This window comes from Chinchilla lanigera, unplaced genomic scaffold (assembly GCF_000276665.1).
Source record: "Chinchilla lanigera isolate Chin_1 unplaced genomic scaffold, ChiLan1.0 scaffold00030, whole genome shotgun sequence".
NCBI lineage: Eukaryota > Metazoa > Chordata > Mammalia > Rodentia > Chinchillidae > Chinchilla > Chinchilla lanigera.
The window spans coordinates 23,552,163-23,578,413 of NW_004955431.1; the positions used below are offsets into that span (position 1 = coordinate 23,552,163).

The 26,251-nt window shown below is 38.6% G+C and overlaps 1 protein-coding gene across 1 annotated transcript in view; it reads right to left on the reverse strand.

Moving 5' to 3' along the window:
* Eif3a (eukaryotic translation initiation factor 3, subunit A) overlaps window positions 1–26,251 on the reverse strand; it is a 36,051-nt gene that overhangs the window by 9,321 nt on the left and 479 nt on the right. Inside the window, exons 2-17 of the mRNA XM_005387883.2 lie at window positions 20,315–20,505; window positions 20,030–20,166; window positions 19,571–19,734; window positions 16,458–16,657; window positions 14,471–14,679; window positions 10,104–10,275; window positions 8,478–8,582; window positions 8,023–8,121; window positions 6,670–6,786; window positions 6,041–6,226; window positions 5,024–5,371; window positions 4,402–4,506; window positions 4,203–4,316; window positions 2,803–2,925; window positions 1,696–1,849; window positions 985–1,169 (exon numbers count right to left, since the gene is read on the reverse strand). Coding sequence (XP_005387940.1) covers window positions 985–1,169; window positions 1,696–1,849; window positions 2,803–2,925; window positions 4,203–4,316; window positions 4,402–4,506; window positions 5,024–5,371; window positions 6,041–6,226; window positions 6,670–6,786; window positions 8,023–8,121; window positions 8,478–8,582; window positions 10,104–10,275; window positions 14,471–14,679; window positions 16,458–16,657; window positions 19,571–19,734; window positions 20,030–20,166; window positions 20,315–20,505 — 2,609 coding nt within the window. The remainder of the gene's footprint in view (window positions 1–984; window positions 1,170–1,695; window positions 1,850–2,802; window positions 2,926–4,202; window positions 4,317–4,401; window positions 4,507–5,023; window positions 5,372–6,040; window positions 6,227–6,669; window positions 6,787–8,022; window positions 8,122–8,477; window positions 8,583–10,103; window positions 10,276–14,470; window positions 14,680–16,457; window positions 16,658–19,570; window positions 19,735–20,029; window positions 20,167–20,314; window positions 20,506–26,251) is intronic.

Genomic DNA, 26,251 nt, shown 5'->3' on the forward strand with positions numbered 1-26,251 from the left:
TCTAGAAGTTTACATGGAATAAAACAATCTACAGAAGTAACAAGGCCACTATGAAGAACGTTTCCCTCCACGCACTATGTACAAAAAGAAACAAAGCAAAGATCTTCATATTTCTGAGTTGATTTTAAACTAGCCATACACAGAACCATGGTTCAACTGTGACAAAGAAACCCCTTCAAGACACACAAAAAACTCTGGAAAGAATTGAGATACACAAAACAAAAACATCTGAAAAGGAGGAAAACATGACACAGTGCAAACACATTTGGGTCTAAATGTTTGCTAACATGACTATAAAACATAAAGCAAGTGCCCAGAGTCCCATGTAAAATCATATAATGACCTTGAGACAAAAATTTCCAGCTTGTTGCAATAAGACATCTGTAAAGCCATGAAAGAGGCCACATTACAACAAAAACTCAACCAGGTCCTGATGTACAGGACAAGAGATGGGGGGAGATTATGACAGTGGAGACTAACAGAGACCACAAGTGACAGAAAAATGTGCAAGCTGAGCATGATGGCACACGCCTCTAATTCCAGCACTCAGGAGGCTGAGGCAGAAGGATCCTTTTGAGTTTGAGACCAGCCAGAGCTGTGAGCTCAGACCAACCTGAGCTCAAGGCCAACCTGAACTGCATAGCGACACCCTGTCTCAAAAAGACAACAGAAAAATGTGCAATAAGGCAATCATGTAGGAACAAAAAGAAAGGTAAAGTCCTGTGATAATGTGGGTAACAAATGATCAATTAGGACAGGAAATTCAAGAGCTAACAGAACACACCATTCTAATGCACATTTGAAATAAATTTTATCTCAATCATCTGGGAATGGTGTTACACTGCAGGGTGAGTCAGAAGCTTGTGCAGGCTGGGAATCTGCACTGCCAACATGCTCCTGGGTGATGCTCATGGGGCGGGGGTCAACTAAACAGAACCAGTGTCACCCTCTAAACAGTAGTCAAGCAATTATTTCTATACTCACCTTCCTAGAAAGTGGATCATCACCAAGTCTTCTCTCTTCCTCTCTACGACGCTCTCTTTCTTCAATTTCCAACTCCCTTTGGCGCTTTTTCCTTTCTACTTCTTCTAGTTTCTTGACCCGCTCCTGATATTCTCGAAGCTCTTCCTCACGTTTTGCTCGTTCAGCACGTTCTCTCTCTTCCCGCTCTGTAAAGGTATTAGGTTACTAAGTGTGCCTTGCACCAGGCACCTTTTCCCTAGTGCTACGCCCACTTTTCTGGCACTGAACAAGAACCATAGAGTAGAGGTAAATTTTAAAAATTTTACAGTATTTGGTAATCAGCTAAATGGTAGAAGATACTAAGAAAACAAGTATGCTGCTCAACAACAATTCTGTGATGAGTTAGGAGGCTACAACCCTTCCCTCCATCCTTGCACAGCTGGGACTGCAGATACAAGACCACTCGACAGCCTTTGTCTGTCAACCATTCTTCAATAAATGCTAACACCCACATAGAATACAGAATAAAAACAAATTTACATCCATTTTTAGAATAACATTATATGTGTGAAAACAAGTTCACAGATGCAGTATCTTCACATGTAACAAACTAGTTCAAAGAACCCAGTTAACTGTAGTACTAAGAGGCCAATTACCTGGATTCTTGTATTTGCTAAGATTACAATACTAACTACATAACTCTTTCCCATTTTGGTCTATATGCTTAGTTACCTTTTATCATTTGTTCTTCTGCCCTCCTTTGTTCCTCTTCCTCTTTTTCTCTATAGTAAGTTATTCTGCGTTCTTCTTTACGTTGCCTCTTGCGTTCCTCCAAACGATTATGCCTTTCTTCTGATAATCGCTCTTCAAACTGTTTAAGTTTTTCCTGCAATTAAACAGTCACCAAAAAAACCCAAAAATTATTCAATAGGAGCATGCTTCTGTAAGTTTTAAAAGACTCACAAATCTCTTGGAAACACAAAAAGGAATCTCCAACTAAAGAAATCAGCAATTTCCAAATGAATGAGTATGCCAAATTTTTAAAAATATAGATTGTCAGAGCTGAGTGAAATGGTATACAATGCTCAGAGACTAAGACAGGAGAATGTCAAGTTCATGCCCAGCGAGGGCACCTAGCAAGACCCTGTCTCAAAACAAAAAAAGGGGTAGAGATGTACCACAGCATTTCTTAAGAGTCAATCCCCAGTACTTGGGGACTGAGGGGAGACATTTAAGACTGTTGATATTAAACTGGGCGTGGTGGTGTACAACTGTAATCCCACACTTGGGAAGCTGAGGCAGGAGGATCCTTGCAAGTTCAAGACCAGCCTGGGCTACAAAGTGAGCTCAAGGCCAGCCTGAGCTGCATAGCAAGACACTCTCTCAAAAAGACCAAAAAAAAAAAGAAGAAGCTTGTTGATATTTATCTAAATTCGGTTGGTGTATCTTTATACAAAATAAATTAGAATTTTAACACCAAGATAGTTCTATCTAGAGTTTTCATTTTTTATTTAAACGGCAAACAAAAGCTTGTACCAAAGGAAACCAAGCCAGGCAACTGTCACCTTTAAAAAATTTTATTCAACTGGTTAACTATTTCTGCTTATAAAGTAGTCCCCCTAAAATTCTATTAAAATATTATCTGACTTATCAAGGGGTTGGGGATTTAGCTCAGTGGCACAGCGCCTACCTGGCAAGCACAAGGTCGTGAGTTCAATTCCCAGTACCAGGAAAAAAAATTTTAAAAAAAGACATATAACTCAACACAGAATGTACCATTATATTGAAAGAGGTAAAACTAAAAAGTTCACACAATTTCTCTAAAACCAGTAAGTTCACCTCATATACAGACTGCCGGGCAGCTTTGAGTCGCATCACAAATAAATCTCTGTCTTCAAGCATTCGTGACATTCGATTTTTATGTTCAAGAGCCTTTTCCCGTTCTAGTTGCATAGTGGTAATCTGCAGACACATAATACACAGTTAAATTTCAAAGCATTTCTTACTGATTATTGCCAAATTACTAGCAGATATGCTTTAAGAATCAGAAACCACTCTCTCCCACCTTGCATCTTGCCTCACAACAGAAGGTTCCCTAGGATGGCAAAAAAACTTCGGAACAAAAGACATATGAAAGTAGTTCTGGGGCATCTGTAACAGGTAGGTTTTATTTAGCCCCGTGATACCTGAAATTCTTTTGAAAAAAAGTACAGCAAAATGAAACAAGTATCACATGTAATAAGCACAATAATTTAGTTTTTAAAGGCATGCTCTCTGAAGAACAGCTGGAGGCTGAGGCCAAGGTTAAAAAAAAAAAAAAAAAAAAAAAAGAGTTGGGCACGGTGACACACATTTATAAATCCTAGCACTTAGGCTGAGGCAGGAGGACTGCTGCAAGTTCAAGGCTAGCCTAAACTACTGCAGAGACCCTGTCTCAAAACAAAAGCTCCAGATCATTACAGGTATGTTAGTTGACCTATAGCACTTTTCCATTTCTAGTTAGCTTTACATTATACATTGAGAATCACAAAAATTCTAACTTTTCTATTGAAAACTGAAAGGACAGACAACACTCTGCAGATGGCAACCATCAGATGAGATGGAAGCACAGGCCGAGTGCCACCCATGGTACCCACAGGTTTTTGCTATCTCTTGCTATGGTTACTTTTTCAACTAGGAATCTTTACTCTGTTTTACTACACATTTGGCCACTATAGGCATTTGCAAACCCTGTTTTTATATCAGAAGATGAATATTATATAGACGAACAAAATCACAGAATGAGCTATTTAGTCACAAACACCACATCATTTATAGGAAATACCAGAAAAATAAATCTAGACATAAAAAGTAGATTAGTGATTGCCTAAGGCTAAGGTGGTGGTAAGGAAATGCAGACTAACAGTTGCTGCTACTAGGTACAGAGTTTCTTTGGGCATGTTCTAAAATTAAGATTGTGCTGACTGTTGCACAATTCTCTAAGTCAAGCAGAAACTATGAATTACACACTCGTGCCATACAATTAACCCATTTAAAGTATAAAGATATTTTTAAAATAAGCTTTCTGGTTGTTTTGTATTTAACCTCTTACTATGAAAATTTTTATTTTTCCACCAATCTGTTAATAAACAGCCACTAAAACATAATTTTCAACAATCAATTTTGAAACCCTGGTTTCACTAATGGCAAAGGATTTAATTAAGTTTAAAGTGTAAAATACAGTTAAATAAAAAACTTACTCTTTCTTCTTCTTGTTGTTCCCACAGATCCATATCCTTAATCCTCTGTTCCTCATAAGCACTCTTTATCAAAGGAATCTCTTCTAAACGTTTAGCCCTTTCAAAATAGTCAATCTGAAGACATGAAAAACATATGGCATTTTATCTCCTTTAATTCACCTTTATAACATGGTAAAAGTTCATTGATGCTTTCATTTACCTTCTTTTCTTGATTCTTTAAGCGTTCTTGAAGTTCTTTCTTTTCTTTCTCCAGCTGTTCAACTTGTTTAGCCATGATGAAATCTGGATCCAGTTCTTCAAGGTCCTAAAAGGAAATACAAATACATCCTTCTTAGTAATTTACCTAACAGTCAACAGAGCTGATTACAGTCTAGAATCAAATCCGAAATTGCTGTTTGACAAGTGTTTCTTTTGGGGGTGTGTTTTTTTAGTGCCAATTTAGGAAATATAAAGCTACTGTACAATAGCCGGGTTTTTTCCCTGTTTTTTGTTTTTTTTTTTTGCTGTGTAACATGACTGGCCTCAAACTCAAAGCAATCCCTTTGACTCAGCTGCCCAAGTGCTAGGATTGCATGTGTGCACCAGCACAGCCAGCGTAACAGCCTTCTATTTCTCACTTGTGTAGTCTACATCTACTCAAACTTTATCACCATGAGATTAGTGGTTGAAAGATCTGGAACCATTAGAACTAAATGCTTATACACTGAGTCAATAAAGCCAGCCATAACAAAATGAATTAACCAAATAACCGAAAATAAGACTTTTATGTTCTAAAAAGACCTGGATAAAACTCAGCTCTCAATGGGTGATATGCTACATACCTCAATGTCAATATCTTTGAATGCTTTTGCACCCAGCTCTGTTTTCTTGATCTGCTCCAAACGCTCACGAACAGTTTTCTTTTTGATTTGTTCATGTTCCTGTAAGATCCTCTCCTTCTCTCTCTCCTTTGCCTCCTGGCGCAGCCTCTCTTCTTCAGCCTTCCGTACTTTCTGGAGTTCAGCTTCCCTCTGCTCCAATTCTTCTTTCTCACGCTGAATATTCAGGCTTTCAAGTCGCTCTTTCCTTTCCTCTATTGTCTGACGGCGAGCCAGGATACGCTGATGCTCTTTACGTGAATTTTTAAGATATGCAGTAACTGCCAACTGATGCTGTTCTTCTTTCTCTTGCTTCAAAAATAAATGCATTTTAAAACATAACTGAAAGCAATATGCCCTGATTAAAAATATTACAAAATAATTTTGATCCACTATCCTTCAATGTATCTGCATTCTGTAACAAAAAAAATTATCCAAGATATTCCTTTCTAGTAGCAAATGTTGTAACACCACTTCTACTCAGTCTTAAATAACAACGACATAGTTAAAGAACCACCTTTCTTTCTGAGCTAGTATCTCTGCACCAAATCAGTCCTGTTTTTTATTATTGTTGTTTGGTACTGGGAATCGAACTCAGGGCCTTTTGCATGCCAGACAGGCACTGTGCCCCTGAGCTACAACCCTGCCCCAGTCGTAAACGTTTAAGACAAGAATATTAACAGAACTCAGAAACAGTACTCTAAGGAAGAAAAGGCCCAATCATGGTACTTCACTATTCTGAGGGCCAAGGTGTATGCAGTGCGTTATTTTATACACTACCCATTATTACTACATTGCCTGCGCCGTGTACTATTTTATGCCACAGAAAGCTCAATCATTTGATTATCTGCTAAAGATAGTTCATAAAATAACAAAACTACCTAGTACAAGTAAGTCCCTTCGCTCAGATCAAACTGTTCAAAGACATGATAAAGAAGTCCCTCAAAACATCTGGGAAGCACTCCCCTCAAAGGTGCATACCAATATGTGAGCTGGCTTGATAACTTCAAGTGCTTTTGCAAGCACTGAAGACATGGCTGTCAGCTGATTTCTTATCTGTTCTGAAGGCATGCTCTGCAGGTGAGGACCAATTGGGGCATCTTCTCGAGTAGCGTAATTCAAATCAGATCCAAAACTCAAGGTCCGAGAAGTGTGGTCAATACGAACCTTTGAAAACACAGTAAGTAGCAGTTAAAATAGTTATGTTAATGCTAAGTCATTCTACAAATGGCATTTTGTTTAGTCTTTTCATTTTTTTGGAGACAGGGTCTTTGCTCTGTAATTCAGCTGGCCTCAAACTCATTATGTAGCCCAGGCTGGCCTCGAACTCACAGGATCCTCAGCCTCAGCCTCAGCCTCAGCCTCAGCCTCAGTCTCCCAAGTGCTGGGATTACAGGCCTGCACCACCACGCCTGGCTCTACAAATGGCTTGATCAAAAAGAAATTTCAACTGAATTTCAAAAAGAAATCAAGAGAATGTTAAATACCTAAGCTATGAGATTTACTCAGTAAAACTTTAAAAATGTGCCACTGTATCAAAAGCAGCAAGTCTTTCTGGTTCTCAAAAGCTTTCTGCCCACCTCAATATCCCCTCCCTTTATAGTACATACCTGCAGGTCACAGTGCCTGGCTGCATCTACTATGGCCCGTTCCAGTTGGAAAGCATCAACAAAAGGAACCAGAGAAGTCAAACGAGAAAACTCAATGCTCTGATAAATCTGTGCCACCTGCATAAAAAACACAGGGTTAATAATAATAGCTGCCATCCATTCAGCACTTTTATGTAAATCCCATGACAGCCCTGGGAAATTTTACCCACTGTTCAGAGGGAAAAAAAAGTAAAGCTCAGACAATTTATCTTAACAGGACACTGCTGACACTGAAATCCAGTCACAGACTATCAACTCCAAATTTTATGCTATGACCCATCACATTATTCTAAACCTTTTAAGTCACAGTTCTACCGAATAAAATTAAACGGCCACGTATTTGTAGATAAAGATATGCTACTAATCTAAGCTTGAAATACTTCATGAGATTTTTGTGTGAAGGAGACTGGCAGCATTACTATTTATAGTTATTCTGCTAATTAACCTTCAACTATTTGTATAGCACATAAGAAATAACACTGCTCACATATACAGAAGAAAGCAGGTCAATGAAATGTGCATATGCTTAAATGAACATGATAAACCTCCCTCCCAAGTAAACAACAGGAGCACTGAAGCCATTGTAAAACGTAACATTCAAATCTACTCAAAGATGGAATAAAATATTAGAAGATACTAATACCTAGTGTTAGTAAGAGACAAAAAAATCTGTCTCATTCATTACTGGTGGGAGTCTATTAATTAAGTTGTCTGAGGAAGCAACTAAAGATTTAATTGTATAGAACTATTAAGTGACTCCACTTCTTATGCTACAGAAAGTCCCACTGTATTGAATGACACATTTATGCAACATATTCAATGTTGTAGTAGTACGAACAGGTAAAAAACTAGAAATCCAGGTTTTCATTAATATAATCTACATAAATAAACTATACCAGTGGTGGCAAACCTATGGCACTTGTGCCGCAGCAGGCTGTATCACTGAAAGTTCTAAAAGATTTGTCATCACTGTACTACACTTTCTAACTATGAAAAACCACTGTCAGTATTGAAACGAGTAATAGCCCCACATTATTAACAAGGAATACACACAAAGATAGTACTTGCAAAAAAGAAAAAAGCAGTTATATATAATTCTGTTTTCAAAATGACATGGAATGACACTTACTTGGGCAGGCTTTCATTTGACAGTTCTAAATTTGTTCATACAACCAATGATCTGAGGATGTAACCTGCCTGTTGTGCTGGAGGCCCTCCTAGGTTTGACCCCCAGCAGTGCCATACCCCCCTCCCCAAAAAATCCATGAAGCGTTATGGTCCAATCCCTTCATAAACATTCATTTGTATCTTTACCTGCTGCAGGAGGCGAAGTATGGTGTTGTTCTGCAGTTGTGGCACATACTGCTGTAACTCTGGTTCCTTTTCAGGTTGTTCCCTGACCCAATTTAGAACCTATGAAATCCATTAAATTGAGAAAGAATACTATCCAACAGATAATAAAACATCTGAAATTCTTTCAATTTTTTTACTATACAAAAACATTACAGGCAAAGTAATTCAAACTTTATCATAAAGCTATAAATTTCTGTCTGAAGGTGACTGACAGCAATGGCTATATCAGTCATGCTGCTAATTTACCTTCAAAGGTTATCTAGCACATCAGAAATATCTTTTCTCTTGATATGAAGAAAAAGACAATGAAATGTGCACTATTTCAGTCATTGGGAAATACTTCTGTTGACAGATACAATTCAAAATTTTAACACCAGCTACTTAGTGACACTGACAAAACTTACACAGCGGCTTACCTTTGTGACTCTCTCACAGAGTTTTAATGGGTTAAATTCTACCTCCAACCAGTTATAAAGGTCTTTCACTTCTGGAACAACATATTGTAGCACATTAAATCTGACCTACAATAAGCAAAAAAAAAAAAAAAAATTACTGAAGGAAAATGTCCAACTGTGATTAAGTACAGACTGAAAACAAACTGAGTATAAAGTACAGGACTAGAAATCTAGAAAATGACTCTAAGACTGCCTATCCTCAGTCCCCTTTAAATTTACCAAAATGCACTCCAAACTATTGAATTTTTTGTCCCATATTATGCATCTGCCTACAGTGAGAAGCCCCTAAGAACTTAAAAAGGAAGTAAAACCAATATAGTAAAGTATTTGTGAAGATTAAGTACTATGGCAAACCCAGACTGTCTTATTACCAATAATAAGTAAAATGTCAGAGCTTACAAAGCATTTCCTTTTACGTAAATCACACAAACATCACAGCAGCACTATTTGTATTAGGCCCAAAGAGAGAAAACTCAAATGTCCACCAAGAGGATAGTGTTTTGTTCACTTAATAGCTGCCCTCCCTCTTCTCAGGTAGATACAGGGGGAAAAAACTCCCACGTGTACTAAACATAAATAAATTAGTGCTCAAATTTTTTTTTAACCTTTCAACAATGAAGTGTAACTATCTCCATAGTATTTACTTTTTATCAGATATTATAAGTAACCCAAGGATTATTTAACATTCACAGAAACTTATGTGTAGATTATATGCAAATCTCATGCCATTTTAGCTAAGGGATTTGCCCACCTCTGGATTTGGGTAGCCACAAGTGACCTGATATCAATCTGCCACTAAGGGATGACTAAAGGTAACATGTACCAGTATGAGCTGTCTTGATGACTTCAAGTGCTTTCATAAGCACTGAAGATATGGCCATCAGCTGATTTGTTATCTGTTCTGCTGCAGATGAGGATAAACAGGGGCATCTTCTGAGGTAGCAGTATGTAGCAGTTACAAAGCAGTTTCACTGCATGATCCTGATTAATAACCACAGCTTTAATAACATAAAATGAAAGTTTGAAAGAGAAAAAAGCTGGAAATACCACAAGTTTACAGAATCAGGTCTAAATCTACCTTACCTTGTCTGTTGGCTTCATCTTCATCTCTCACATATACGTCTGCTTGATTAGTTTCCTACAACTCCCTGAAATACAGTTAAGTCCCTGGCTTATGAACATTTGAGTTGTGAGCTTTCACAGGTATGCTGTATAAGATTCATTATGTTGGATACGAATGAATCCGACTTATGAACAATTCTCCCTGAACAGAACTTGTTCTTAAATCAGGGACTTACTGTAATCCACAGTCCTTCTTGCCCAGTTACTTCTCCTCAATTTGAGTGTCCAACAGTACCAGCCCCCATCCTGCCGTGTCAAAGCTCTCATCAATTTAACCTCAGATCCCACTGGGAGAGAAACAGCCTCAATTAAACAAAGTGCTCATTTACTCATTTATACCATGGTCATCTCTGTTCTTGCATCAGAATCTCCTGGCAGTCAATCAGAATTCCCAGTATTTTGTGAGTTATTAAACTTTTCCAAAGTTTTCTGTCCAAAGCTATAAATGCTCAAACTTCTACTAACCATATCATTAATGAGGCCAATTCGCGTTGGTGGGGCTTGAAGACCTAGCAGCGTTGCAAGGCGACGTTGTTTTTCAACTATAATGCCATCCATATCCAGTAGTCGAGCAATATCTGTACGTTCAGGGGTAATAGGGATGGACAGAGTAGCCAAAAGGACTCTAGTAGACATTCTGCAGTGAACAAAATTAAATTCATTAGGTTTATAAATGTTACTTGGTAAGCCGGAAAAAGCAGAAAAGCACTGACAGTTCTCTTCAATCACCTATATGCCAGTGACAGAAAATATGTCACACCACTAACTAATCTGTATTATTCTATCACTACATAAGATTAGTTAAAAGAAAAATAGACCTTACTTAAATACTCATAGAATCAAAATTCCACCTACTCACTGTTGTCTATTTCTAAACAAGACTGTGATTAAATGGTAAAAAAAGCAGTTACTAAAGCAGTTTTAACAACTAAGCAAATAATTCGTAATGGAAAAAAAAAACTGCAAGGACTTAAGTAAACACAGTTATGTTAACCAGAGGAGCAGAGAGCCAAAAGCTAAATTTTTACTTCTCTCAAACACAAGAACGCCAGGTTAACATTCTTACCAGCTTGAACTACGGGTGGTACAAGCACAATGACTGTCACCAGACAGCTTGCACCACCAGCAGTACAAACAGATTTCAACACTTCTGTCAGTCTTTTCACGAACAAAATTAACAAAGTCTAAGCTGGGGATGGTGGTGCACACCTGTAATCCTAGCACTCGGGAGGCTGTGGCAGGAAGATTGTTGTGAGTTCAAGGCCAACCTCGGCTATAAAGTGAGCTCAAGGGCAGCCTGAACTGTGCAGTGAGACCCTCTCATCAAAAAGACCAAAAACTACACTAAACTAAAAATAATAAAGTCTACAAATGGACCACATCTAGTTAGTTTGAATCTGGACAATTACCGCCCAAATGTAAAAGTTAATACTACTCATACCAATTTAAAGAATTATCATAAATCAACAAATTTCTTTCATTAAAAGAAACATATATTTCCGAGTCATTTATCAACAATTCTGTAGATTTTAACATGGAACTCTTATGCATATACAACTGCCGTACCACAATGTAGCTGTACTATAGTATTTTTATACTACTTTAACATTTTCCTTAAGGGACTGTAATGTGACATCTGCCTGCTACATCAACTCTTCTTTTGCATTGCTGTAATTAAAGGCCCCCTGAGAAGCAGTATGAGCCGCCTATTGGGACAGTCATGCACGTTATCACCATGGTTCAAGCCAGCAGGAACAATTAATATATCAGAGCTGCCTGGCAGCCAAAACATAATTATAGCCCTGGCTGGGCAGGGTGGTACACATCTATAATCCCAGCACTCAGGAGGCTGAGGCAGAAGGACTACTGCGAGTCCAAGGCCAGCCTGAACTGCATAGTGAAACTCTTTCTCAAAAGAAGAATTACAGCCCTGTTGTGAATATGTTAAATTCAAGCACTACGGAACACTACACACTGTGGGCTCTAGAGCCCAAGAGTCAGGCGCTGGAATTTTAGCTTCACTATTTCAATGACATTAGGCAAGATACTCAATTTTCAGAAAATAAAGGACTTTATGAAAGTTAAACCAAAAAATATAACAGGGGCAAGCAACCTGATACTCAAAGAGTACTCACTATGGGAACAGTACACAAGGTGCGATACAAAATATGGTTAATATTTAAATTTCAGAAATATTACAGTCAAAGAAGTATTACCATGAATCCTCCTCAAAACACACAATCCCTTGCTTTGAGCGTAAGTTTCCCATCATTCTTGTTACTTTCTGAAGTAGTTCAGGGAGTCCTCTTTAGTTATGCTGCCATAACTGCCTCTGTCCTGAACTGATCCGACATGTAACACATTTACCCCTCATGGTCATTTTAACTCTGGTCAGAGGAAGAGCCAGAAGTTGTAGAGGTGCCACATGCAGTGAATAAGATACATGAAGACACAATGTAATTTTTTTTTTAATCTTTCTGTTCTGTCTTTCCATTACATGGCACTCACCATGTTTTTGATAACACCTCCTAAACACATGAAAGAAGCCTTTCAAAACTGGAAAAAGTGGCAAAAAGAAAAAGTCAGGCTTGGTAGCTCATGCCTATAATCCTAGCACTCAGGAGGTTGAGGCAAGAAGATTTTGAGTTTGAGGCCAGCCTAGGATACACGAGTTCAAGGCAGGCCTGCAATACAAAATAAAGCCTTGTCTCAAAACGCCCTCCAAAAAGTGCCAAAAACAATGGGTTAAGCGAGTCTGAAGCAAGGGAGAGTACTCTGAGGGGATTCATGCCAAGGTGTCTTTTACAGTAATATATTTTCTAAACTTCATTTTTTGTTTGTTTTTGTTTTTGAGATAAGGTCTCACTATGCAGTTCAGGCTGGCCTTAAACTATATGTAACCCAGGCTGGCTTCAAACTCACTGTGGCTTTAAACTCCTTCCTCAGCCTCGAGGGCTGGGATTACAGGATGCAACACCATGCTGACCATTTTCTAAACTTTAAATACTTACCATGCATTTGACCACATCTCATCAAAGACCTTAGAGAAAAACAAGTCTGGACTAATGTGGACTATGTAGGAACAGTGAGTATCACAATGGACCCTGCCCTCAAAAGTTTCAAAGAAACAATACTGGCAGAATTCATTCAGTTAGTTCCATGCACAGCTATAAAACTGTAAGATACAAATTCTCTATGACGAATGTGATCATGATGTATTTAAATTCTGACAGGAGGATAAAAAAACCCTGTAAGATAAACATGATGTACATAATTCTACCAAAAGCCTAATAACATGGTCTAGGGGCTGGAAAGATAGCTCAGCAGCACAGTGTCTGCCTGGAAAGCATGAGGTCCTGAGTTTGATTCCCGCCCGAGTTCAATTCCTGGTACAAAAAAAAATAACGTAGTCTAATAACACAAAAAAGCAGTATGTGAATTGCCCTAAATCCAACTGAAATGTATTTTTAAAACACAACTGAGGGACTGAGAATATAGTTCACTAACAGAGCACTTGGTTAAAATGTAAAGACTTAGGCTCAATCCCAGGTCCACAAAAAAAAAAAAAAAAACCACAAGCAAAAGAAAACAAGATGTACACTTTTAAAAAAGTGGTCTGTAATCCTACCACTCAGGAGACTGAGGCAGGAACATCATTGTGAGTTTCAGACCAGCCTGGGCTACAAAGTGAGCTCAAGGCCAGCCTAAACTGCACAGTGAGACCCTGTCTCCAAAAGACAAAAAAAAAGTGGTCTGTTAGGTCATAGGGCCCTTTTAAAAATACTCATAAATATCTACATATGTTGAGATGTGTGTATATACATACATGTACAAACTATATATATACATATATTAGTATTTTGGAATTGCCATGGTGTTAATAGAATTAACTATTAATTTTGATACTTTCCCACCAGGGTAGTGACAGAAGTTCTCCTCTCAAAATGGCAGACTATGGCAGAGAGCAACAGCTCCCAGTCAGTCATGCAATCAGTGAACAAATGATACCCTACTGCAGCAATGGCAAACCTTTTAGAGCTTTCCATGATACAAACTGCTGACAAAATGCTGACTGCAGCATGCATGCCATAGGTTTGCCACCACAACCTTCACTGTACTATGTTAGGCTGTGATGTTCAGTAGGTCAGACATATCACATGCATTTTTTTCTTACAACTTAAAATAGGGATACTGGGATATAATTCCACTGTAAGTCAAGGACCATCTGCATTCTACACCTAATATTTTATAATCCAGAAAAAATGACTTGACAAAATTTTGTCCAATTTATTTTAATAGACTGTACCTGTGCATATACAGAAGGATCATACATTAACATTGGTCTTTCCTAATATCCAATTTTCTCAATTGGGTTTTTGGTAGTTGATTATCTGACAAAAAATGGCTCCTGAAGACCAAAAATACTGTTCAAGAAAAGCCATGCCAGGAGACATTTTTGGAAATCACAACACGGGGGGACTGTTATTGGTGGCTATTTGGTATAGGAACATCCTAGAATGCCCAAGGAAGTCCCCCACAACAAGTAATTACTCAATCCCAGCCAGACACAGTGGTGCATGCCTAAAATCCCAGTGCTCTGAGAGGCTGAGCCAGGAGGATTCCAAGTTCAATCCCAGCCTGGGCAATTTAGTGATCTACTAAGACTATCTCAAAATACAAACTTTAGGGTTGGTGATGTGCAGTTCATTGTAAAGGTCCTACGTTCAGCCAAGTAGAAATTGAGACAGCTTGACTGCAACCATACTGCCATGTCACTTGGTGTTAGATATTTGTTTCACATTTTCAACATTATCCAACTATACCATTCCTACCTTTGCATCTCATCTTGAGTGAGATTCTTTCTCATTTCTCTAGACAGATGGTAAAGACGGTGTAGTGTAGATGCATGAAAAAGAGCATTTCCAGATTTCCAAAATACAGTTGAGACTTTGTTATAGTAATTTGCCATCAACTGAGGCTTAGGTGGTTTTTTCGACAGGGAAAATAAGCCATGAATATCTTCCACAGCTTTGAATGCTTCCTAAAACAGGTAATATAAGTAAGTCATTGCATTCTAAAACAAAACAAACTCAAATCTCTCTATGACGCCTAAGACACTTTCACAATGCTTTTTATTTACCTAGATTTTTGAGAAAATTGCCCTAATTACAAAAACACTTAATTCTTTAAAGAAGAGCAGACTAAAAAGAAAGTATCTGCATAGTATTAGCATACTATTTCAGGCAACATCAATATAAAGAAAAACCTGGAAGGATGTACAATAGAATACAGAGGTGATCTGAGCAATGAAACAATGGATGAGCATTTCTTCTTTTAGCTTATCCATTTTTCTTATACAGCACTTTTTTTTTTAACATCTTTTACAGTTAGTACTTTCAAATGGATATCCCTATAAAAACAGGAAATTATGGGGCAAAAGTGGGAAATCAGTTCACTTTTTCACCTGGCTGAAAATTTCAGGTTTCTTCTCTGTAACTTCAATTACACACTTTTGGTCAATATATAAAAAACTCTCAAGTTAGAAAGGTTACAAAATCATGTAAAAACCTTGGCATGGGGCACATGCCAGTAATCCCAGCACTCCCAAACCTGTAGGCTGGGCACAGTGGCACACACCTGTAAACCCAGAACTCTGGGGATTTAGAACAGAAGGATCGCCAAGTTCAAGCCCACCATGAGCAGCTTAGTGAGACCCCATCTTGAAATTTAAAGGAAAAAAAGAAAAAAGAAAACAAGGGCTGAGGATTTTTTCAGTGCAAAGCCCCAGAGCATGCAACTTATTTGGAGAAAGCCCCTAGATGTGATACCAAGTACCACTTTAAAAAAAGGATTGGGGGGGCCAGGAATACAGTTCAGGGACACAAGTGCCTACCTGGCAAGTGCAAAGTCCTAAGTTCAATTCCTGGTAACAACAAAAGCAGTAAAATAAAATTTTTTTAAAAAGGAGGGCTGGGGATTTAGCTCAGCGGCAAAAGCGCCTGCCTGGCAAGCGCAAGGTCGTGAGTTCGGTTCCCGGTACCGGAGAAAAACCACAAAAAAAAAAAAAAAAAAAATTTTTTAAAAAAGGACTAGGGACAAAAAGTGGGGAGCATGCACTAAGTATCCACGAGACTCCAGGTTCCACTCTGAGAACAAATAAAAAAAATTCCTTTGCAAATTCCTGTTTCATCAGACTTAAAACAGTTCAAATCAGCACCACTCATGAAACTTAAAGAGTGCTACTGACAATGTACTGTTATATGCAAAGAAACTGAATCTGAAATATCACAGTTGACCCAAATTTCACCAGCTAAGTAGAACCAAAATCTGCTGAGACTTCCTATTCCATCAAATAATCTTTAAATTACTTAAATCTTGTCTGCTGAAATTAACCAAGCATACCAAGATGAGGATATTCAGGGCTGGGGATATAGCTCAGTGGCACAAGTGCCTGCCTGGTAAGCACAGGGTCCTGAGTTCAACTGCTGGTACCAAAAAGAAAAAAAAAAAAAAGAAAAAGAAAGGGGGGACAGGGATATAGCTCAGTGGCACAGCGCCTGCCTGGCAAGCACAAGGTCCCGAGTTCAATTACTGGTACCCAAAAAAAAAAAAACTAAGATGAGGATATTCATCAAGGGAAAGAACAGGTTTTTGTTGTTGTTTTTTTGAGGACACGGTCTCCCTGTGTAGTGCAGGCTAGCCTAGAATTCATGGCGATCATCCTTCCTCAGCCTCAGGTGATAGGATTACAGGCATGCGCCACCATGCCTGGCTTAAGAACAGGTTTAATACAAGAAAAGCTAACCATTCACAACTTACCTGCCACAGTTCCATGCTGATGGCGCTATCCAACTGAACAAGCCTTGTCTCCAAATGCATGGACTGGCTCTCTGGGTTATTGAGATTGATTGCTGTGCTTTGGTTATGATGGCGCTGAATCTGGGATAAGTGCATTCTCAAATTGTCACACAGTTTACGGAACTCAGCCTTCCGGGTGTACTGGAGGCAGAATTTGAAAGCTGTAGACATAATTGTCAAATATATTAAGTGCTTTCCACTGTCAATCTAAATATTTTACACTTTCATACATTAGCATCAGTTATTTTAACAATATTCACCAAATTCATCATTAGTCTTTAACAAGTTCTAGAGTGTCATAACCTTCACCCAATCCATGTGCTCTAATATTCTGAACCCTAACAAAACTACAGATACAGTCCTTAGTCCTGGATTAAGACCAAAATATGGTTCTGAAAGTTTACAAATGGAAAATAATTAGAATCTAGATTTTGGGAAGATCCACCCTTCAATGACCTATCACTTCAAATTCTTTTCTTTTTTTCCTCCCCTCGTACTAGGAATCAAACTCATGACCTCACATTTGCCAGGCAGGCGCTGTGCTGCTGAGCTATATCCCTGGCCCACTTCAAATGCTAAAAGACTAAAAATTCTAGGCAGAAATACAACAGTTAACTTACATAGAATGCAACATGCTTTCATATTAATTAACCTACATACTACAAACTAGAAATACACAAAAATTTCAACTATATCTATACTCATGTGAACTACTTGCTCAGTCACTGGAATACACAATACTCTTCTGCTGTCATCTATGTGACATTAGAATAGGTTTCACAATTCCTTTGCTCTTGCTTTTTTCGTTTCTTTTTGTTTTTGTTTTTTTGGTACCAGGAATCGAACTCATGACCTCAGGCTTGCCAGGCAAGCACTTATGCCACTCAGCTGTATCCCCAGCCCTGTTTCTTTTTTTTTGACAAAGGGTCTCGACTGTGTGGCCCAGGCTGGCCTCAAACTCACAAAGATCCTCCTGCCTTAGCCTCTCAACTGCTGGAATTACAGGCATGTGCCAACATGCCCAGCAATTCCTTTGCTCTTAAAAAATACAATATTAGGGGCTGGGGATTTAGTTCAGCGGCACAGCACCTGCCTGGCAAGCGCAAGGTCGTGAGTTCGATTCCCGGTACCGGAAAACAACAACAACAAAAACATATTGCTGGGCACAGTACCCCAGCACTTGGGAGGCTGAGACAGGAGGATCTTTCCGAGTTTGAGACCAGCCTGGGCTACAAGGTGAGTCCAAGGCCAGTCTGAACTGCACAGTGAGACCCTGTCTCAAAAAGACGCCCCCCCCAAAAAAAATGTGGGAGGGGAATGGGGAAAAGAAAAAAATTAAGGAAAAAAATGGAAACAAAACTTTTATATAAATAAGGAGAGGAAGAGGAGTTGTAGGGGAATGGGGAAAAAAAGAATCAAGTTATATTACACAGGTACAAATTCCCTATGATGAACATGATCCTTATGTATACCTAAAATGTACCAATAAACTTAATAAAAATATAATATTGCTATTTCAACAGGCCTAACCTGATGCAACTTAATTTCAAGTTAATCAATTGTTATCAAAAAGCCTAAGTTTACTTATGGAAAGTGAAAATTCACATTAGTCATTTAAACGAAATAGGACACAAGTTCCAATATTCTTACTAACAATCTTAGCTGTAAAGTCAACCATTTGAATCACAAAATGCCAACCACCCCTACAGGACTAAATTCACAAGGTATGGTAAGGATAAAACCAAAAAAAGCCTAGAGCTTCTCAGGTGATTTACCCAGTTACACAGTTAAAAGACAGTCTGGGCAACTTAGCCTAGAGCAGGTTATTTACCCAGTTACAAAGTTAAAAGACAGCCAGGGTAACTTAGCAACTTAGTGAGATATTGTCTCAAAAAACCGAGTAAGTAAAAATAACAAAGGGCAGGGGTGTAGGTCAGCTCAAAGGCCTTGGGTACAAGCCCCAGTAAGGGGAGGGGGGCCGCATTTAGCACAGAAAGAATAACAAGTGACGGTAGGGAGAGGTGAGATACTTTCAGATACTCCTCCACAGATTAATTGTGTTTAGGAAAACAACTGGATATTAAGCTCACCCTCAGCCATTAAGAAAATCTACTTCTATATTCAGTAATACTGTTTTGTTTTGTTTTGTTTTGTTGGTCTTTTTGAGACAGGGTCTCCCTTGAAGTTCAGGCTGGCCTTGAGCTCACTCTGTAGCTCAGGCTGGTCTCGATTCCCCTGCCTCAGCCTCCCGAGTGCTGGGATTACAGGCATGCGCCACTATGCCCGATTATTCAGTAATACTGTTTAAAAAAGAAAATAGACCAAGACATGATGGCAACATGCCTATAATCCCAGCACTCAGTGAGGATGATGTAGATCTTTCTTTCCAAGTTCTAGCCCAGCCTAGGCAATTTAACAGCTTAGTGAGATCCTGTCTCAAAATTTTAAAAAGTTAAAGATGTAACTCAGTACAGGAACTCCAGTTGCACAATCTGGTTAGTGCACGATACTTACATAATTCAGTACAAAAGCCCTACATTCAATCCCCAGTACTGCAGGGGAAAAAAAAATTTTTTTTAAAGTTTTTGAGACATGGTCTCTTAGTCCAGGCTGGTCTTGAATGCTCTATACAGCCTGGCCCAGCCTCAAACTCAGGGCAATCCTCCTGCCTCAGCCTCCAGAGTGCTGGAAGTACAGATGTGAGCTACCATGCCCAGCACTTCCATGAAATTTTTTAAATCCAGAGTGGAGTCAAAAGTAAAACTCAAATTTATCAGAAAACAATGGAAAAGCTCACTTTTTCCCTTTAGTGACCTGCAAAACTCCAAACTGACTTTAAAATATGTCTTTCAGGAATCAACAAAATATATGCCACATGGAACTACCCTAAACTGATACAACAAATTTCTTACTCAGTTATTTAAATAGTCAAAAGAATGTTGAAAATCTATCAATAAGGGTAAAGTTAGTTGTTTTCTGTAAGCATTACGGAAAAGGGTAGGGAACCTTCTGCAAAATCTGAAGTCCACTTTTCAAATCAGTTTATGTTAGAGATTTCATGTTATCATTTTTACCTTGCTGGGCAATATCATGGTAGAGACGCTCTACTCGAGAATTGTTTCGAAGAAGGTCCAAACACTGTCTGTATGACTCCCACAGGAACTTAACCCAGGGAGTTAAAAGTAACCTATCAGTACGATCCTGTGTGTCTTCCCCACTTACAGCACTTAGAAGAACACTATAATGACAAAGGGAAAAAAAGCATTAGAAGTCATTTTTAACATGATTTCCTACTTTGCCACATGGTTTAAAAACACTGATCATCATGAGATAGTATCAAATCTTCCAATTTGTACAAACGTAAAGTATCACTTACTATCCCACCTGAATTACTAATTTTTATTACGTAACTGTTTGGAGTACTACAATTTAAAACTTCAAAGTATTCTTCCTGAAAAACATTATTTCAAATGGGGACAGGAAAAACACTGAGTTAACCAACAAAGTACTTCTTAAATGTTGAATGCACATACCTCTCAGGAGTTTGAATATTATCCAGATCTTCTATATCTAATACCATCTGTTGGGATTCTTCTTTAGCAGCTTCAGTTTTTTCTTCTGCCAGTTTCAAATATGCCCTAACAACATCCTCTAAAGATTTAATATTTACCTAAGCAAAAAGAAAGAGGAATGATTTCTTCCAATGACCCGTAGATGTTCAAAAAGAAAATTATCATACAAAATGCAGTAACTGTGAAAGGTATACTCTTGCAGAAGCTACTAGTCATTTTCAAAATATAAAACCAAGCTGTTTGTACCTGCTGACAAATGTTCTTATACTGATATAATCCTTCCTTAGCCAGGTGGCTCTTACGAAGATCCACACAAAGTTCCAAGTATTTCAACATAATTGGCTCGTGTATCTTCTGCCATGTTCTATGTTTCTTACTTTTCATAACATCGTAAAGGACGTCCAGGGCAGGCTGCTTTTTGCCAACCTCAAGAAACTCTGAAAAAATAATTCAGGAGAATTAAAACCAGTTATATATACTACACAAAAGCGTAAAAACTTGCCTTTTTTCACTGGTTGTTTTAATTTCTTAACTAATCAACTTTTAGGTTACATTTATTTTTCATTTCTAAAAACTACACCATAATTATCCAGAGGTAGCTGGGCATGGTGGTTCTCACCTGTAATCCCAGCACTCAGGAGTCTGAGGCTGGAGGATTGCCATGAGTTCAAGGCCCCTTTAGGCTACATGGTGAGTTCAAGGCCAGCCTGAACTACACAGCAAGATCCTGTCTCAAAAAAAAAAAAATTACAGAGACTGGGGATTTAGCTTAGCAGCACAGTGCCTGCCTGGCAAGCGAGTTCAATTCCCGGTACAAGGGGGGGGAAATTTACAAATAAAAAAATTACAATAGCCCAGCGTGGTGGTGCACACCTATAATCCCAGCACTTGGGAGGCTAAGGCAGGAGGATCTTTGCGAGTTGGAGACCAGCCTGGGCTACAAAGTGAGCTCAAGGCCAGCCTAAACTGCATAGTGAGACCCTCTCAAAAAAGATAAAAAAAAAAAAAAAATCCTGTTTTGGATAAAGCACGCACAATGTGGCATTTTGTTATAGCAGTACAAATGGACTAAGACAAAATATCTGACCAGTGCATCTCAAATTCGTCAAGTCATGAAAAAATAAGCAAAGTCTAAGAAACTGTCACAACCAAGAGGAGACTTAGGTAACATGACCGCTACATGCTGTGTGATACTGTGGGTGGGATTCCTAGGACAGAAAGGGACATTAAGGAAGTTAAAAAAATCTGAATACAGTGTGGACTTAATGTGTCAAATCTTAGTGCATTACTTGGAACAAATATACAATACTGATACAAATGGCTCATTAACAGCAGCAAGTGGGTATGGTATAAATGGGAACACTATACTATCTCTGCAGTAAATCTGTGAATATCTAACTATTCTAAAATTAAATGCTTATTTTTAAAAATGAAAAAATATAGGACAAAGTAACTTGAAAATTTTGAGTGTATACAAAGCAAAACTTCGGGCATCCCTTTATGTGGCAACATTACAAAATCAAGTTCCAATCTTAAATCTTACACTTGCTCCTGAAATTCAGTCCAAAGATATGACTGTTAAAATTTTTCCCATACTTTATTTTCTTTCTTTTGCACAAACAATAGACTGGCAGAATTTCTTAACTAGCTAGTGAATTCAAATTAGAATTCCACATCTCAAACAAGGAAAAAAATTTCAACTGCACATCTGAAAAGTAATTTGAAACTGAACGACTACACTACAAAATGCCTTCACAAACAGGACATTTCCCTTCCTAAAAATCATTGTTTAGTATCCCAAGAAAAAAATCTTGGACAGAGTTAACACGGTGTTGCATACCTGTGATCCCAGTACTCAAGACACAGAGGCAGGAGGATTGCCCCAAAATTTCGAGGCCAGCCTGGGCTACATAGTTGAGTTTAAGGCCAGCCTGTCCTACAAAGTGAAACCTTGTCTCAAAAAGAGAGAGAGAGAGAGACAGAGAGACACAGAGACAGAGACAGACAGAGACACAGAGAGAAAGAAAGAGACAGACAGAAAATCTGGCAGGGAGGAGGAGCTTACTTTTAAAGCAAGCATGCTGGGTTCAGTCCCCACCATAAAGGAAGGAAAGACTAACAAAATCAGCATTATCTACCCAGTAACTCTTGTATTAAGCAAACAGGACAAAAAAATTTAAAAGTCTGTATCTGGAAGTTTTACTAGACTCAGTAATATCATTTCTTCTTTTAACTATTGAATCATTCCTTCTTCCAGTGAAACTACAAATAATACTCTCAATTTTCCAATGCACTAAAGTTTGCAACTGGACAAATCACACAACATACCAAGAAATAACCTAATATCCTGTCACACCCCTTATATCAAATCATATTCTTCACATGCTATTAAACACAAAACCTTCACTGTTATAGGTGAAACTCCATCTTTAATTCACATTACCAAAAAAAACTTTATTAAATGAAACAATTACATACTTTATTGAAACAAAAAGCCTTTCCTTTTTAAAGGAAGAACTATCTGCTCTCTCCTAGAGTGCACCTAAGGTTATTTTCTAAAACCCATTCATGCTTTAGGTATTTTTCAAAGCTCTTTAACCAAGACTATCAGCCAAAATTTGGGAAATAAATGCCTTTACTCAAACTAATCTTTTAACAAAGCTACAGCAGGAACACTACAATGACCTTCACAATAATAATATTATTATTATCACTATAATAATATCCAACTCCCAACCTTCCATCATGCTTTTAAATCTTTACTATAACAGGGATAAGTGATATGCTTGCAATATAAATTAGGCACACATAATTAAAAGTGGGAAGTTAACCCATCATGAATGGAACAAATTTCTCCTGATAATCTGACTGTGAGTCTGTCCTTATCCTATATATTCTAAATTATCTAATAGGGTAAGGGAAGCATTAGAGGCTGGAAAGAACTATCATACACTTTTTTTAAAAAGGCCTTATTTAAGCCCTGCGTGGTGGTGCACGCCTGTAATGCCAGCACTCAGGAGGTTGAGGCAGGAGGATGGTTGCGAATTAAAGACCAGCCTGGGCTACAAAGTGAGCTCAAGGCCAACCTGAACTGCATAATGAGACCCTGTCTCAAAAAGACAAGAAAAAAAAAGTAAAATTAAAAACCAAAATTCATGTATAGTTCTATTTATTTTCTTTCGAAGATACCTGAGTACAACAACTATTGATAATCTTCTACCTCTTTCGTCTGTAACTATTATTTGTCTATTTGTTTTCCTGAGAAACTATCTTGTAGATAACAATATGTAAAACAATAACCATTGATAATTTCCTACCACTTTGTCTATAATTTGGTAAGTCCCCCCCATTATTGTTATCCTTCTCTTACTCTTTAAAATAAACAAAAAAAAAAATTATAGCCGGGTGTGGTGGCGCACGCCTGTAATCCCAGCACTCAGGAGGCTTAGGCAGGAGGATCATTGCAAGTTCGAGATCAGCCTGGGCTACAAAGTGAGCTCAAGGATAGCCTGAACTGCATATGGAGACCCTGTCTCAAAAAAACAGAAAAAAAATTGACTTTTAAGGTTGAACATTTAGAATGTTTTAGACAAATGACTACAAGTATGTATCAATAAAGAAGTTTAAATCAGCCCTTCATTTTATTAATTTGGGCAAATGACCAACTAGATAAACTATAATGTTATTTAATTTGTGGTTTTAATAAAGTTTATTTCTTGCTCAGTGGCACAGCGCCGGCCTTGCAAGCGTGAGGTCATGAGTTCGATTCCCGGTACCACCAAAAAAATAAAAAATAAAATAAAGTTCATTTCTTAAGGCACTGGTTGTAGAGTATAAACTTTTTAGGATATTATAGGGTCTGGAGCCAGTAGTTTAATACTACTAGTCTAACCCAGAAAAGGGGCTTTTCTCTGCAGTTACAAGATGTAAATTTCTTGCTTGTAACTGCTTGACTAAATTCTCATCATCCTTAAGGATTACTATAATTTTTCCAAAGATATTGATATACAGGCTTAAAATGTCCTGAGGAACTATTCCACTTAAATTTACTTATTTTTATTAAGATAGTGCGGTAGATTAGATCTTAATACTTAGGGTTACAAATATGATGGATAAAAACACTTAGATAAAGAGAAATTTAAATTTAGTAAAATGCTTTTACCGGCCAGCTTAGTATTTCGTAAGCATGGTATGTTTCCATCCACAATCTGCTTGCTTATGACACTTTAAAAAGGATCCCTCATTCAAAAGATCAAAGGTGGGGCTGGGGATTTAGCTCAGCGGCAAAAGCGCCTGCCTGGCAAGCGCAAGGTCGTGAGTTCGGTTCCCGGTACCGGAGAAAAACCAAAAAAAAAAGATCAAAGGTACAGATGTTACCTTGGAAAGTACATCTCTTACCACAGAACTTACACAGCTGCCACCCTACAACTTAACAGGGATGCAGAAAGGAGTCAATACAGACCTCTGGAAACACTACACAAATATCACAAATATAATCCAGTTTACCCCGTTTCCCCAACCTGCCCTTCACAAATAAAGTCTATTTCAACTCAGAAATGGGGGGGAGGGGAATAAAAAATTATTTAAATATTAAGTGCCTATGAAGATTCCAAACATAGGAGTGATGAAGCAAACAAGTCATGAACATACGAAATGTAAAACAGTATTTAGGCCATGGAGACTGCAGTGATTTGGCCTATTAGCATGTAAAAAAAAATGTGCTGGTGAAGCACACAAATACCTGCAAAACGGGGCAGTAATTTTACACAAATCATTTGGTACACCATAATTCTAAATTTCAGAACCTTTTTTCAAAAAAGTCCTAACTTTGCTAGTTTAGTCTATAATGATAAATTTCCACTTCTATTTTCTTTTCTACAAATTAAAGTCTTTAAACTTGCTTATTCTAACCATCAGATTACTGGTTAGAATAGTGATCAGTTCTATCTTGTGATTTTAAAAGGATTTTAATACAATTACTCTACTCCATAAAATATGCAATTACTTTATTTCAGACGACTCCCACCCCACTAAAAAACAGTATTTGTAGTTTATTTAAACGTGCTATCAACACATTTTTGGCACTGACAGCTTACCAATAGTAGTGACTGCATGTACTGACACAAACTGACCTTTTCACAAAATGGAATTTCAAGGCTAAAAAAGTTCTCCAAACACAAAACTGTAACACATGATATCATATTTAACTACTACGCAGCTCAAACCGAAAACTTCTGTCAGAAGATGCAAGTAAAAACTACAGGAGTTTATAAAACTTGAAAACTGCTGGGTTAATCGTTTTTTTAAAACCTAAGTAGGAAAGTTTTTAAAGACCAAAGATATACATAAAACACCTGTATCCCCATAATGTCAATGTAATAAATGCCTCTTGAACAGATCAGAGCACACAAGTTTTTCCTGCTAGCGCCCAGGGCTTAAGCACGTGGAAATAGAAACAGCAGGCAGCAGCGCTGTGGTGAGAGAAACAAACAAAAATAAGATTGATCTGGACGTCAAAAGACCTTGCTAGCTGGGCAAGGCGGTGCACGCCTGTAACCCCCACACTCAGGAAGCTGAGGCAGGAGGACTGCTGACAGTTCGAGAGTAGCCCGGGCTACAAAGTGAGTTCAAGGCCAGCCTGAACTCAACTGCATAGGGAAACCCTGTCTCAAAAAGACCTTGCTTTTGAGTCAAGCTCACCAACTCACTCTCATAGTGACCTTGGGGAAACAACGCTAGTTCTCAGCGCAGAGAAGATCTACAGTCCCTGCGTAACACTGAACTCCATTCCAACTTCGCGTGATCACGAACAGGCTTTCAAACTGTCCCCACCAGTACCAGGGGAGAAAAGGAAACCAGCACGAAGAAACAGGTTAAGTGGGTCAGACACCCAGAAGTGCACACGAAGTGGCTGAGAGGAGCTCAGTGGACCCTGACCCTGCAGAGCACCACGCGGGCCCAAAGGGGGCAGAGGTGCCCGCCGGGGAGGGAGGTGGGCCCGCCGGGCACCCGGCCCCGGAGGGAGGTGGAGCCGAGGTTCTCGCGTGCATTGTCCCCGGCAGGGAGCCATGTTTCCTCCTCCCCGGCACTCCCAGTGGCGGCGGGGGCGCGGGGCCTGAGGCCGAAACCCCGAGGCCGGAGAGTCCGCGGGAGCCGGGCGACGGGAGGGCGCCCCCGCCGGGG